A 14576-nucleotide genomic window follows, 5' to 3' on the forward strand; every position below is an offset into this window, starting at 1 on the left:
TTACAATGTTTAAATATTGTAATATGTATGTATTACAAAAATGGGCATGTGAATAACGAACACCATTTTTATAAAGAAGTTGTATTATATTTATAATTTTCTAGACGGTTTTTGTAAAATGCATATCATTGTTGAAACTAGAAAAATGTGTAAAATTTTTATTGAAAATTGACTTTGAATGCCATCTAGTGGCCGTTGTTAATATCTACCCGCCTTGCAAATGATATAATTCCAAAAAAATTGTAACATTGTTCAATCATAATCAAATCATAACGCCATAACCATATATTTGTATACGAAACCATATTGTTTTTTGTCTCTCCTGTAAAGTAGCGTTTTTGGAGTTACACAATTTTCTAGTATCAAAGATGAATGATCTCTTATATTGTGATACACATAATCATATAATTATAACGTATACATAAATAATTGTATGTCATGTTATAAATTATAATGTTGATTTTGTTTATTTTTCTAGAGCACAAATTGTATTGAGTTGAAGACTGCTTAAATATAATCATAGGCATAAATACAAATACTTTTAATTTAAGTTATTTATTTTTATAAATCCTGCGGCCATTAGGTAAAGAAATCTTGAAATTTTAGTAAATAAATGGGATCTAATCTTTATTGCAGGCAGATCTCTAAGCAAAATAATAGTACATATTCAATTTATGTGTCATGATTATTTTCATGTTTCAAACAATCCAGTCGATATGATACTTATCTATTTTACATTCCGGAGTAAAAAACTGTTTTGTATTAGTAGGGGGTAATATTTTGCAACTGAGTGATATAATATGCAGAACCTTGTTGGACGACGGTTGGAAGCGGATCAAAATAGCCCTAAACCCAAAAATTGTGCATTATGATGGAGAATATAATAATAGATATGTAGTCATTAAATATTTTTTTGCAGATAAATACATTGTCTTCGCATGAAAACATACATTTATTTTTTTATTAAAGCTTGCCTGTACCAAAATTTTCCTTTCCCAACTAAATATAATATATTCTTATTGTTAGGAAGACAGCGTACATACATTTTCGGACCAATATAATATCGAACAAAATTTATTTTATCAATATGAAGTTGGGTAGGTATTACATTTTTTTTCTGATTAAGTATATTTATTAAGTATTTAAAAAAATATTTAAACTACCCACAAATATATAAATACAAAAGTACGTAATGAAGAGAGTAAGTAGTAATAACCACAAACTTGTATTTATTTTACATTTTAATTTAGCGATTTTTATTTAATATTTTCTTGCACGGATAAGTTTTTTATTTATTCATAGCTGTAAATTTATATTATATTATATTGTTAAATTCCGAGATCAATGAATGGAAATACATTATATTCAAAGTTCATACATAATAATATCGTCTCTGTTCTGGCAGAACACACTAATTGGAGAATACTAGTTTCGAGTAATTTGACTTTGAAGTTTTTAAAATGTTTGAAATGGTCTATCATGTGAGTTTATTAAGAAATCGTAAAAATGATGACTTTAAAATAATACTGTTTATTGATTAAGAATGTTAAAGTAAAAAAAAAGTAAATTTTTCTTTTTTTATGTTTATTTTCTTATTTGTTTAGAAAAAAACGAATTAGTGTTTTTTGCCAGAACACATTTTTTTTTTTAAGCGGTACTGATTACACTAAGTGTTATTTAGTGTTTTCTGCCAGGAGAAAAATGCAGAATATTCTCAAGCCATTGTCATAGTTTTAGGGAAAAATTTTAGTACGTAAAATTATCTAGGTATTTTTATTAAAAAAATGAGATAGATACATACTGCAATAGTATATTCTTATAGAGCGTAGAGATTATAAGTAGGTACATGTGTAAATAGTGACAAGTAGAAGACAAATTGATTAAGGGAATTTCAGAGTAACTATCATTGGTGGAAAAGTAGCATCGTTAGAGTCATCATCATCAGTCTGAATCAATACACTGCTGGATGAAGCCCTCTCCAAGCTGATTCCACTTCTCTCTGTCCTGTGCGTTGCGTTGCCACGTACTTCCGCAGTACTTAACCATTTCATCGATCCAGCGGCCTCTAGGTATATTTTGCGGACGTTTTGTACCTCTTGGGTACCACTGGATGACTACATTTGTCCATCGGTTGTCCCTTTTTTGAGCTATGTATCCATCCCATTACCATTTGTGGTTTTTAGAGAACACTATTACATCGCAAACCCTTGTCTGTTCTCTTATACAATCATTCCACTTTTTGGTCATTTCGCGTTATGCCCAGCATGCACCTCTATACCACGCTGTACTACTATAAGTTTCTGGGTCTTTCCTTTACTTAGGGTCCATGTTTCACACGCACTTGTAATTACGGGAAGCACACACTGGTTTAACATTTTGCGCTTAAGGCACGGGTCATTTTTGAAGACATTATTCAGAAGGTCAAAAGTTTTTCAGCCCAGCTTCACTTGGCGAACAATTTCATCGAAAATACATCCACCTACAGACACCTTGTTGTCCCAGAAAATATCAATTGAGTTACTGCATATGCAGTGACGTTCCAAGACAAAATGCCGCCCCTAAGCAGTGCCGAAATGCCGCCTCATTTTTTTTATACCTACCGTATTTTGTATCATCCTTTCATGACACCAATATCTAAAAAATGTGTTGTATGGATACATTACTAACAATACCTATACCACTAAATCTAATTTAATTACATCTCTACTTCAATAGACAAAAAATATTGTGAGTCCACGGTTTCAGATACATTTTAAAATACATGTAACAACTTCCAAAGCTCGCGAATGACTGGCAAAAATATTTGTAATTTTTTAAAATTAGGGTATGTAAGTATGTAGGTACCTACCAATAATTCAAATGCAATTCGCTTATCTGCGCATGTGCGCAAGGACGTGACGTCCAAGGACAACGGAAGTAAACTAGGCATCGCGAGACATCGCAAACCCGGCAAAAATTACAGTCCTATTAAACCTTTTTAGTAATTATGAATACACTTTGTTTCCAACCAGTGAGCTGATTTTTTTTAAGGAAAGTTATTTCCGTTATAACTAAGTTTACGTAGCTATTTCTATATATACCTAATGATTCTCCTCGATTGTCCGTTCTTCGGGTAACTGCCGCCCCCAAGCGACGCTCAATCTGCCTACCCCCACGGGACGTTACTGTGCATATGGCTCTTGCAGACGAATCATAAAATAAATTGCATTTCTCATAATTATTACGAAAAAGTGTTTCAGCAGGAGCTTTGTTAGTAGAAGCACATATTGAATTCGTAGTTAATTTGAACACGAAGTTGGGTGTACAGAGGAGTGGAGCCCATATAAGTCACGACCTTCGGACATGAGGTTCCTACTATGAAGAAGAAGAATGATGCTAACACCAAAGTAACCAATACACTGGCTGGATACAATGGCACCATGCCTATGTTCTTGACAATGGCCAGCATTAAATAATATACAAAGTCATACTGCATCTCTCATATACATACGAAACTAAGATGCTCACACAGTGTAATTGTAGTTCCAAGTTAAGTAGTGAGGAGTTGGATTCACGACTACTTCCGATGCTGCTACCGTGACTTTTCGTGTACTACTTGCTATCATCTTAGGTAGACAAATTACAAAATAGACCGTGTAGGTATATCATATTGTGCAGGTGAATCAGAGGTGCGTTCGCGGTGCCCATCGAGGATGTGAGGAGTGGGAGCCACGTTGACTCCTTGGCATGGTGCTATATCTTTTCGTGTATATGTACTATCGTCTCAGGTAGAAAAATTGCAAAACAAACTTTATATGATTCCGACGAATCCGATGTACGCGCGGGATTCTCATCAAGTACCAAGTTACGGAGGTGAGGATTGGGAGTCACGACCATTTCCCGACCTGGTACCATAACCTTTCGTGTATACTATCATTTCAAGTAGACAAATCACAAAAGTATGTCTCTATGATTATGTATACGGTTTGTAAGGTAACGCACCTGGACTACATGTAAATAATCTTTTTAATGTATTTTATACATCAGTGGCTTATTGTCGATTTTGATTATAAATGTATAAATAAAAGGACTATGATGATTAAAAGCAATATTTATAATCAGGCTCTGTCAATCTCTCAGATCATAATATTGTTGTAGAATTGTAGAGAATATAGACACTAAGTCGCTTGCCAGTATAAGGTGAAAAGCAAAAATGGTTCTGGCAGAAAACACTAACTCAATTAGTTGTTATTTCCAGGCAACATTTCGCAATTTTTCATTTAGTGCGTTTGCAGAAAACTGTTTTTAAGTAAATGTATATTTTATAAAAATTAGTGTGTTTTTCCAGACGGTAAAGTTTGAAATAAGGAACATTTTGGTATAACTAACTCAATATGTCATTTTTTCGAATTAGTGTCTTCTGCCAGAACAGTGACGATATATAATAGCTTCAACATAGTCCATACTTGTAGGTTACATTCTCTCAACATTTGGATTTACAAAAACGCTTACATACATTTGGCCTAGCCATGAGCAATGGTTGAATTGGTAACGATAGAACAGTAAATAAATTGTTAATGGTAGCCTACTGTCGAGAGTAGCTTTAGTGACTTAATTTCGTACTGTCATTTATGATTTTAAGTAATTGCTCATCTGAAATAATGGTGGTTCATTGTATAAAAACTTCTTTTAGGCCTGTAAATGCCCTGGCAAATGACACTCAAAGTATGAGTGTGGACAAATGGACATTCAGTTGAATAATTCAGAATTTCAAAACCTAATCTAACCTAACCTAACCTAACCTAACCCAACCTAACCTAATAATATTATATTATGTCCAATTATAACTAATAAAATCATCCGTATTAAATTTACTTTTTCTGCTGTCATGTTGACAGTTTAAGAATTCCATGCCCTGGCGACTTCATGTACTCGGTAGAAAATTTACCTTATTCATGAATAAGGCAACAGGCTTGACTATTACATGAATTAGCCAAAATTTAGCCCATTTCATGTAATAGTCGATTTCGCACATTCGGTGTAACATATACAACGATATAATAGCTCTTTGGAAAATTCGAACTGATATTAGAAAATCATAAAAAGATTCCTGCAAACAAACCAAATTCATGTTGCAAAAACATGTTAAAATAATTGTATACTTTAGAAATGTATAATATGTAGTATTTTTAAAAGAAAAAACAATAGTTCGGATTATCCGTGTTTTTCGTTTATCTGTGCCGCCTCTCCCCACCAATTAGCCCGAATAACCGGGAGTCTACTGTGATATGTAAATAATAATATATTGTGTAAATAAAAGCTCTGTCCGCTCAGAAGTTTCTTCAACAACATTGACGTATGGTTGTTCTTAAGGATTTATAAAGAATTAGTCATGAATTTGTAAATTATTGAGTAATTTGTGGGATAAGGCATAATTAGAATAAAACTATCAATTTTAATAATTTTCAGTTCATTTAATGATTATAATACAACGGATTTTGGAATATGTACATGCAATTAATATTATGTAGTATTTTAAAATATATAAAAATAATCTTTTTAAAAATAATATTTCTCATTGACATTTACTTAATTCAAGGATTCTTGCAGGGTTATAAAAATAATTTATAATAAACTAAGTAATTTTTTTAGTTTACTACAAACATATAAGTAATAAACTAATATTAATTGAAACAATCGAAACAACCTGTTGAATAATTATTGCAGTAATTGTATATACTTATTATATATAAAAATATATGATATGTAAAATACAACAATATGTAGATTCTATTGCCACATATTGAAAATCATTTTTCATAAATAGCAAGTATAAAATAAAGATATATTGACGATTTACACAATATTGCAAATCCTCTGTATAACTGAGACTGGTAACTTTTTTTTAATATTAAATATTTCGGAGCCGTATGAATTTAAAATTAAGACCCGGTCGACCTCGTACAAGATGGAGCGGTAGTGTCGAGACGGTTCTATAGACCGTTGGACTTCCAAAACTGTAGGAAAGCGGCTTCGGTCAAACCAAAATATGTTAAAGCAGCTGTATAACACAATAATAAGTGAGACAAGCCGATACGACAAAAGTGATACTATTCGTGCGAGGGAAAAAATAGTTTCTGTGCGTCTTATACACTCACTGGGTGTCATTATGCCCATTTAAATTATTTAACCTCTAACTTATCTAAGTTAAGGAGGTGTGTGTAGGTACAATATATTTTTGATTTCATTATAATTTACTCGCATCAAGAATCCATTGAAAAGTACATAAATAATATTATATAATAATTATTTACAATGATTTAATACAATCATTAAATTTTCTTACAAATATTCTCACATTTTACTATATAAAATTTTATCATGAATAAATTAAATAAGATTTTTTCTGATAACTGGTTAAGTAAATTGAAAATTAAACACAAAAATGTCAATAAAATTTTTACAACATAATCTTGATTTGATATTATGTATTACTTTAAATAGGTAATTATATTTTGGTTAACATTGAAATTTGGTGTGCCAAATCTGCTGACAAACATTGATTTTCTAATTAATTTTAAGTGATTTTCATTGTTAGCTACTATTCGTTGCGAATCTCGATATTTCAGGTAGAATCAGCTCAATCATCTGAAACCGACATATTTGGAAATGATAAAAATGTTAATCGATAATATTTCGTCACCCCGGTTCTAACTCAGGGGTCTTCATTTCTACAGTTTGATATAAAATAAATAAATTGGTTTATTTATTTATCTCAACTTGTGGCATGATAGTAGAATCAATCATCAATTGATATGCATACTTAAAATGTGAATAAAATCAAATCATTTTACAATGAAAAGCAAAAATACCTGTCCGTCAGCCATGTCCTCATCATAGGCAGAATTGTCGGTGTAGTTTAATTCGCTGCTCGCTATACTGCACTCCCAATCTTCGTCGGCGCTTATGCTCATGTCTGACTCGGCCGAGTCTCTATTTAGACCTGCGAGTGCATCGATTTATTTATTAACACATTACTTTACAAAATCTGAACACTAATCGGGCGAACACATAACTATCACGTTACGTGCTGTGGAAATATAATTTTAGAAGTATCTGTCTCGAGTTAAACTTCGATAAAATTAAAGACCGAAAATGTCATTAATTTTGGTTTGGGTAATTGACAGTGCATTTATCTACTGAGCATTAATTGTTAGATTTTTTTGTAAAAATAATTAGATGGCACTTATAAAAAATGTTAATTCAAAAACAGAAATTGTTAACTGCCAATAAGTGCTTGTCGTTTTCTATTAATTTAAATCATAGATACGTGCCCTTTTCGCTTTTTTATTCGGTTGATCAATAACTACAAAAGCATATACATAACAGTTTTGATCTCCTCTTCGCAATCTGAAGGAGTACTCGAGTTAGCACTTTCCATAATTGAATTTATGGAGATGGTGGTAATTCGAAATATTCTGCAGAATGACAAAACCATAGACTAAATTTGTCCGCTTGACAGCATGTAATGTCATGGTAATGTGTTTGCACCATTATTAATTTTAAAGTTTAATATAACGTAAACAAATTACACTTTTGTAAAATAGAATCCTAAAAAATAAATGCAACCTCAACCAATAAATTTCATTTAAATAATTTTACAAATTGGTGGTTTATAATTAAGCCTCTTCTCGGAAGCGATAATTTACTTTTTTACATAATCTTCATCACAAAATAATTATATTAAAATAAATAAAGTCTTTAAATATTAGAAAAAAAACCTACCGTCCTGTGGCTGCTCTGCAGGAATGTCATCAGGAGGTACCGCATTGTCTGCTTCTTGAAGAGTCGTTATTGAAGAGTCCGCATCGATCGATGGCCAATTTTCTTCCGTTCTTAATTGTTTGTAGTCCTAAAGAACAATGTTCAAGCTGAGATAATATAAAGCAAGACAAAATATTATAGTTAATTAGAGGGTAAAATAAAATCGAATTTTAACATAGGTACAGGTATTTTACAGCTTTCATGACAATGTGCAGAAGTTATTTGCACCACGCTGATCACATTAAAAACTGACAAGCCCCATACGAATCAATGCTTTGTCTAGGCAGGAAATAGCAGTAAACACTTACTGATAACTACATACTTCAATTTTATTGCGCTATACAAACTAGAAAATTTAATATTAAGAGCAATAAATTTTTACCTTAATGTATTCTTCAATATTAGGTTCGTCCATAATTGGATTGTTTCGAATATCTATATAAACCAAAGATTTCATTTCACTAAGGTCCCATTTATTATCTCCAGAGGGAAGGGTTTTTATCTGAAATATGTACAAAAAAACTACTTAATTGAAATAATAGAATGTTAAATTTGATCGATAATCGTCAATTGACAAATTCAAAGTCAGGTCATGACTTACAAACACTGATGATCATTGAATAGAAAATAAAAAATGTAAAAAAACTCAACACTAAGAACAATAAATAAATATTACCTGGTTAAAACATAAAAACAGAAACTGTAGTTTTTTGCATCTGATGATGGCAAAAGGAACACTTTCAATTTTATTTCTCTTAAGATTCAGATGTACCATAGACTCCAAGCGATCGATATCTTCAGGTATCTCTTTTATACAATTGTTTTCTAATGTAAGCCATCTGGAAATAAAAAAATTCGCCCATGATATAAAAACGTTTTTAACACTAAATAATCACAATTATCAGTCATTCAATATTGAACACAAGTTTAATCATAGCAGACAATCAATCAATATGGAACGTGTCGAGATTTGTAAGAGATTTTTTTAATGAGAAGTATAAAATTGCCGAAAGATATTATTAGAAAATTGATTTAAATAAGTAGTGAAGAGTAATCGAATAGGTACCTATTTTTTAAAATAGCTTGAGCATCACTAGAAAAAACAGTTTATTAACTTTCCTTATACAAGACTTTGAATCCCACTAAAGCGCCGGCTAGACGTCAGCGACTTGCCTGCGTGGTATAGACTTAACAGCATTTTTCGTTTTGTGCACACTTCCGTTTTCCTGTTCATACGCACGGGGTTCTTGATACAAACCGGTTTGACTCGAGCGCACTCGTACGAGACAGCTTCATACTAGTTACTCCTATCCGAGCTACTCGGATCGCGTCCTACTCTTCCGAGCTAGCTCGTATAGGAATAATTAGTATGAAGCAATCTCGTACGAGTGCGCTCGATCTGAGTGTACTTGGATCATGGCAACGCGGCTTTACTCGGGTATTAATGTTGCAGGTTATTATTTTGATGTTTGGTGCAGTTTAATTGGTGTGCCTCGAAAATGAATTTTACGGAATACGCTAGCAAGAACAAATAAATAATAGCCCAAGGATGTCCTCGACAGTTTGTACCGAGGCATGGTATTAACGTTTTTCTACATGGTCTCCATATATGTGCCGGATTCTTAAAAAGTGAGTTTTTGAAAATCATCTTTTCAATTTTTATTTTAAAACTGACATTAGAAAAAATTATGTATACACACCTCAACAATTTCAGGTTTAGCAGGCATTCTGGGACTTTTGTGAGTCGATTACCTCTTAAGCCGAGAGTATCTAGTAACGATAGCTTCGAGAATTCTTCAGGAAGATCATCAATCTCAATGTAATTGCACCATAGAATTTCAAGACTTTTCAAATTGCCAATTTCTGGGAATAAATTTCTTAGTGGATTATGGTTCAGGTTTAATTCCTCCAATCCGCTCAATTCACCCAACTCCTTTGGTAATAATATTAATCTGTTAAAATCTAAAGTTAATTTCGATAAGGCGAATAATTCTGCAATTCTGGGATCTATTGTTGTTAATTTATTATGGTGCAAGAATAAGTAATGTAAGTCGCGACACAAAAATAGGTGCTCCGGAAGGGTTTGTAGATCGCACCCCTTCAAAATGAGCGTCACACGATTATTTATTTCAGCGTCTTCGAGCAAAGCGCGGATTTTTAAATTTTGAATCAAATTATGCAAGAAAGTCATATTTACGTTTGATTATTTTTGGAGGTTAATCTACTCTATCATTGGGCTAAAATTAGAATAACGATTATTATTATCATTCTAGTTTTATGTCAAACGAAATTTGTTTGGGCACATTTTAAATTTTAATCTACCTTATGACGTTCATATGTAAATTAGTACACATCTTAAAATATATTTGTGCCAAACAGAAGCTTTGTTTTCGTCATTTGGCACTTAGCAGTCGTCTACCTGCGCCTATCTTTCGTTTGTTTTGAAGGATATTCAATTTAAGTTTTGACACTTTCGATTCGGTGCTGCCATTTTTGAAAAATTTAAGTTCCCTGGATATTTTTTCACCTTAATTTTACCTACAAGGATTTATAATTTATACTATTATTATTAGGGTACGCAAAACGAGGTGTACTGGGGCATCCCGCCTTTGGGGTGATGTGGGTCGGTGACATCTGACCACACAAAAATGGTTCGTGTAATACCACTGTTGCGATAAATAAAATAAAAATATTGTCTATAGTTGGATGACAGTATGCAGTTCCCTATATTCCGTCCGTTGAAAACGTTACATCCGAGTGTCAGGTAAGTGTCTAGTGATTTTTTCCCGCAAATAATTTTAAGACGCAATTTCTCATGGGCCATTTTATAACCTACTAGCTGAAGTACCCGGCTTCGCACAGGGTCGCTTCGTGGTTATATTTATCTTAGATATTTGAAAAATAATAAGAGGTAATTATTTTTTTAATATTAAAATATCTGTGTAATACAATATGGCAATATGAAAATAATTCTAATAGGAGTAAAGGTCAAACATAAGAACACTAAATTAAAATCGAATCCAAAATATTAAAACGTTATTAATGTTATTAATATGTAGTAAAAAAAAAATCAAAATTGGATGGAACAAACAAACAACAAACTTTGTATTTTATATAATAATAATTTAGAAACCTTTGCAGGTGTGCGCACACCAACTGACAAAAGTTTCATCGCAATCGGATGATTGGTATAGGAAAGCATACGAATAGTAGAAGAAGATGATTTTCTAATTCAGAAATCTTCGTGGGCATGCACATGACAACTCACCAAAGTTTCATTGCAGTCGAATTAATGGAATAGGAACACATACGAATAGAAGAAGAAGAAGATGGTTGTACTAATTCAAAAACCTTTGCGGGCGTGCGCACAACAACTGGTCAAAATTTCATCACAATCGGATGAATGGCATAAGAACGCATACAAATAGAAGAAGAAAAAGATGATCGTACTAATTCAGAAACCTTTGCGGCCAAGGGCACAACACTTGATAGAAATGTCATTGCAATCGGATGAATGGTATAGGAACGCATACGAATAGAAGTAGAAGATGATTTTCTAATTCAGAAATCTTCGTGGGCATGCGCACGACAACTCACCAAAGTTTCATTGCAATCGGATGAATGGTGTAGGTACGCATACGAATAGAAGAAGAAGAAGATGGTTGTACTAATTCAGAAACCTTCGCGGGCTTGCGCACAACAACTGGTCAAAATTTCATCGCAGTTGGATGAATGGTATAAGTACGCATAGAATAGAAGAAAAAGAAAATGGTTGTATCAATTTAGATTGCGGGCGTAAACACAACACTTGATCAAATTTTCATTGCAATCGGATGAATGGTATAGGAACGCATACGAATAGAAGAAGAAGAAGATGGTTGTAAAATTCAGAAACCTCGCGGGTGTTGGCACAATTACTGACGAAAATTTTATTGCAATCGGATGAATGGAATTAGAACGCATACGAATAGAAGAAGAAGAAGAAGATGGTTGTACTAATTCAAAAACCATTGCGGGTGTTACCACAACAACTGACGAAGTTTCATTGCAATCGGATGAATGGTATAGGGACCATACGAATAAAAGAAGATAGAATGAAGAAAAAGAAGAAGAAGAAGATGGTTGTACTATTTCAGAAACCTTTGCGGGTGTTAACACAACAACTGACGAAGGTTTCATCGCAATCGGATGAATGGTATAGGAACCATACGAATAAAAGAAGATAGAATGAAGAAGAAGAAGAAGATGATAATTTTTCTAATTCAGAAACCTTAATGGGTGTGCATACAACCATTTACCAAAATTTTATTGCAATCGGATGAATGATATAGGAACCATACGAATAAAAGAAAATTGAATGAAGAAGAAGAAGATGATGATGATTTTTTTAATTCAGAAACCTTCATGGGTGTGCATATAACCACTTACCAAAATTTCATCGCAATCGGATGAATGGTATAGGAACGCATACGGGACAGACACACAGACAGACAGACATACAGACAGACAGACATTCATTTTTATATATTAGTATAGCCTATACTCTTCCCGCAAGTGCAAGGAATAAGTTTACAAAGTTTTATTGCAATCGGATGAACGGTGTGGCTGCGCATTCAATACGAACAAACAAACACACAAATATTAATTTTTATATATTAGATTGTACAACTGAATGTGATAACACTAGATATCTCATGTTCATTTCATTTATATAGAATTTTACTATTAACATATTGGTACGGTTAAATTAGGCGAGTTAATAAAATTGTAGTTTCAATATTTTTTTGTTAATAAAAAAATCGACTTTTACGGGTGAAGTGAGCCATACAAATTAATCTCAGGAGGTGAAGTGGACCACTTTTCCCAAGAGATCCCATTTCTTTCATTTCTGAGCACATTCTTATATAAAACACAAATTGATGGCCCCCACTACTGCCAATATTCTCAGGATAGGTTGGAACAGGGGTAGTCAACCTTGTTATACCTACCGCCCCCTTTTGTATCTGTACCTAGTCAAATTTTCTAACCGCCCACCGGTTCCACAGTAATGGTGATTTATAAAGTAGGGAAGTAGCTTTACTTTATAAAATTTATAAAGCAGAAGGATCGCACACACGACGCACCCGGAACGCACCCGCTATCGCTATCGCTACCGCATGCATTTGATGCGAATTTCGCGTTTGGCATCACATCAATGCGTCAGCGACGCAGCCATAGACAAAATAATTTTATTTCCGCGCCAGATTTAAAATTGTAAATAATATTAATATTTAACGCCAAATATTCAATAAGTTTTATGAATTAAATATGAAAAATATACGTACACTATAGCGCTTTCAGAATTGCTACAACTTTTACCCACTTTGCGTAAAGTGTATTTTAATTCTCTGAAAACAAGATAAGCATTGGATGCAGCCATAGACTAAATACTAATGTCAAAGTGACATTGAAGTTAATTCCTCCAGACCAAAACCGCCACGCACCACACTCGGTCTTAATCGAGCGTATCACGTGGCCCTACAATGGCGATGTGAAGCATCTAGTTCAGTTTTAGGCCGGGAATGCCCTAGGAGAAGATACCCAGGACTAAGGTTGCTACGCTCAAAGTGAGCTCTGACTGAGTTTAAAGAAGTTACTTTCTAATGCAAAGTGACGGGGAGAGAAGAGCACAAGGAAATTATAAAAATAAAAATGATTCTAGTGTATATATAACAAAAATAATGAAGCTAATCACATGGACAGCAAGAATTATGTGAAGAGGTCTTCACGCCCGCAGTAAGACACCTTCAGATAATTGGCCTTAGTAGCAACCGAGTCGGACGGCCCGATGGGTCCAACAGCTAGTTGGACCGACCTGAGCATCTCCTCCCGTTTGGAGCACATTCTAAGACATTACCAGAGGATGTGGTTGGCATCCTGAATTCCCTCTCCGCAAGGACATGTCAGCTGATGGCTTACAAGTCCAAGCTCAAAGAGCTTGCCAGCGAACCCACCGTGTCCAGTCACAAATTGACTGGTGTGATGGTCAGGAGTCAGATATTTGGTTATCTCCAATCGCCATTTAATATTTGGAAAAAATATAGGTACTTATATGTGTTTTGGTTGATTCATCCCACCGTCGCTGCCAGGTTTTCCACGCCGCGCCAAGCGTCATAAGACGTACCTATTGTCCGCTTCAACGAGGTTACTTTTTCAGTAACAAGCCGAGGAGGCGAGGCAAGGTGAAAGTCACCAACAACGGCCTCCTTGCCTTTGAAGAGCTTTGTCAAAGCGACAGTTGAGTGTTTGCAAAATGTACTCGTCATCGAATTTTTATTACAATGCTTGGATGCTTATTACACGCTGAAGATATAAGGAGATGGCGTGTGACAAATTACAGCGACATTTAATATAGGTAACCTTACTTTATGACAGCGAAAGATTGCCATGGCTCATGGGTAAGATAGATTTACCCAGCTTGATAACTGCACATGTAAATACTTTATCTATAAGCATTTACCACGAAAGGTTAACAGGATTTGAAGGGAATATAATACCTATTGAAATAGCATGTGTTCTTTATTTGAATTGTAGGTTTTGACTATTTTGCGTTTCTACGCAGAGGGATCCTAACAAAAAAGGGGTGGGCCAAGTCTTCTTCTGCGCAATGAGCCAGGCATCAGTAGGTAAGCAAATGCATAGGAAACGTGTCCGATGCTATAATAGCAGTGCTTTGTAATATTTACCTACAATAATTGCCATACACCGCTGACAATCATGACTGAGTCCAAAGA

The 14576-nt window shown here is 33.8% G+C and overlaps 2 protein-coding genes across 2 annotated transcripts in view; both read right to left on the reverse strand.

The window, feature by feature from the left end:
- Positions 1–14576, reverse strand: part of RyR (Ryanodine receptor) — a 501624-nt gene that overhangs the window by 292177 nt on the left and 194871 nt on the right. The window lies entirely within an intron of this gene.
- On the reverse strand, positions 6386–10246 carry LOC147066731 (uncharacterized). The gene is made up of 6 exons (XM_085954133.1): positions 9504–10246; positions 8480–8642; positions 8186–8305; positions 7765–7891; positions 6852–6982; positions 6386–6627 (listed from the first exon to the last, which is right to left on the reverse strand). The coding sequence occupies exons 1-6, from the start codon at positions 9992–9994 to the stop codon at positions 6574–6576; spliced, it is 1086 nt and encodes a 361-aa protein (XP_085810259.1). The 5' UTR covers positions 9995–10246; the 3' UTR covers positions 6386–6573.

This window comes from Rhyacophila brunnea, unplaced genomic scaffold, assembly GCF_057557595.1.
Source record: "Rhyacophila brunnea isolate RB1 unplaced genomic scaffold, BYU_Rbru_1.0 scaffold_4, whole genome shotgun sequence".
NCBI lineage: Eukaryota > Metazoa > Arthropoda > Insecta > Trichoptera > Rhyacophilidae > Rhyacophila > Rhyacophila brunnea.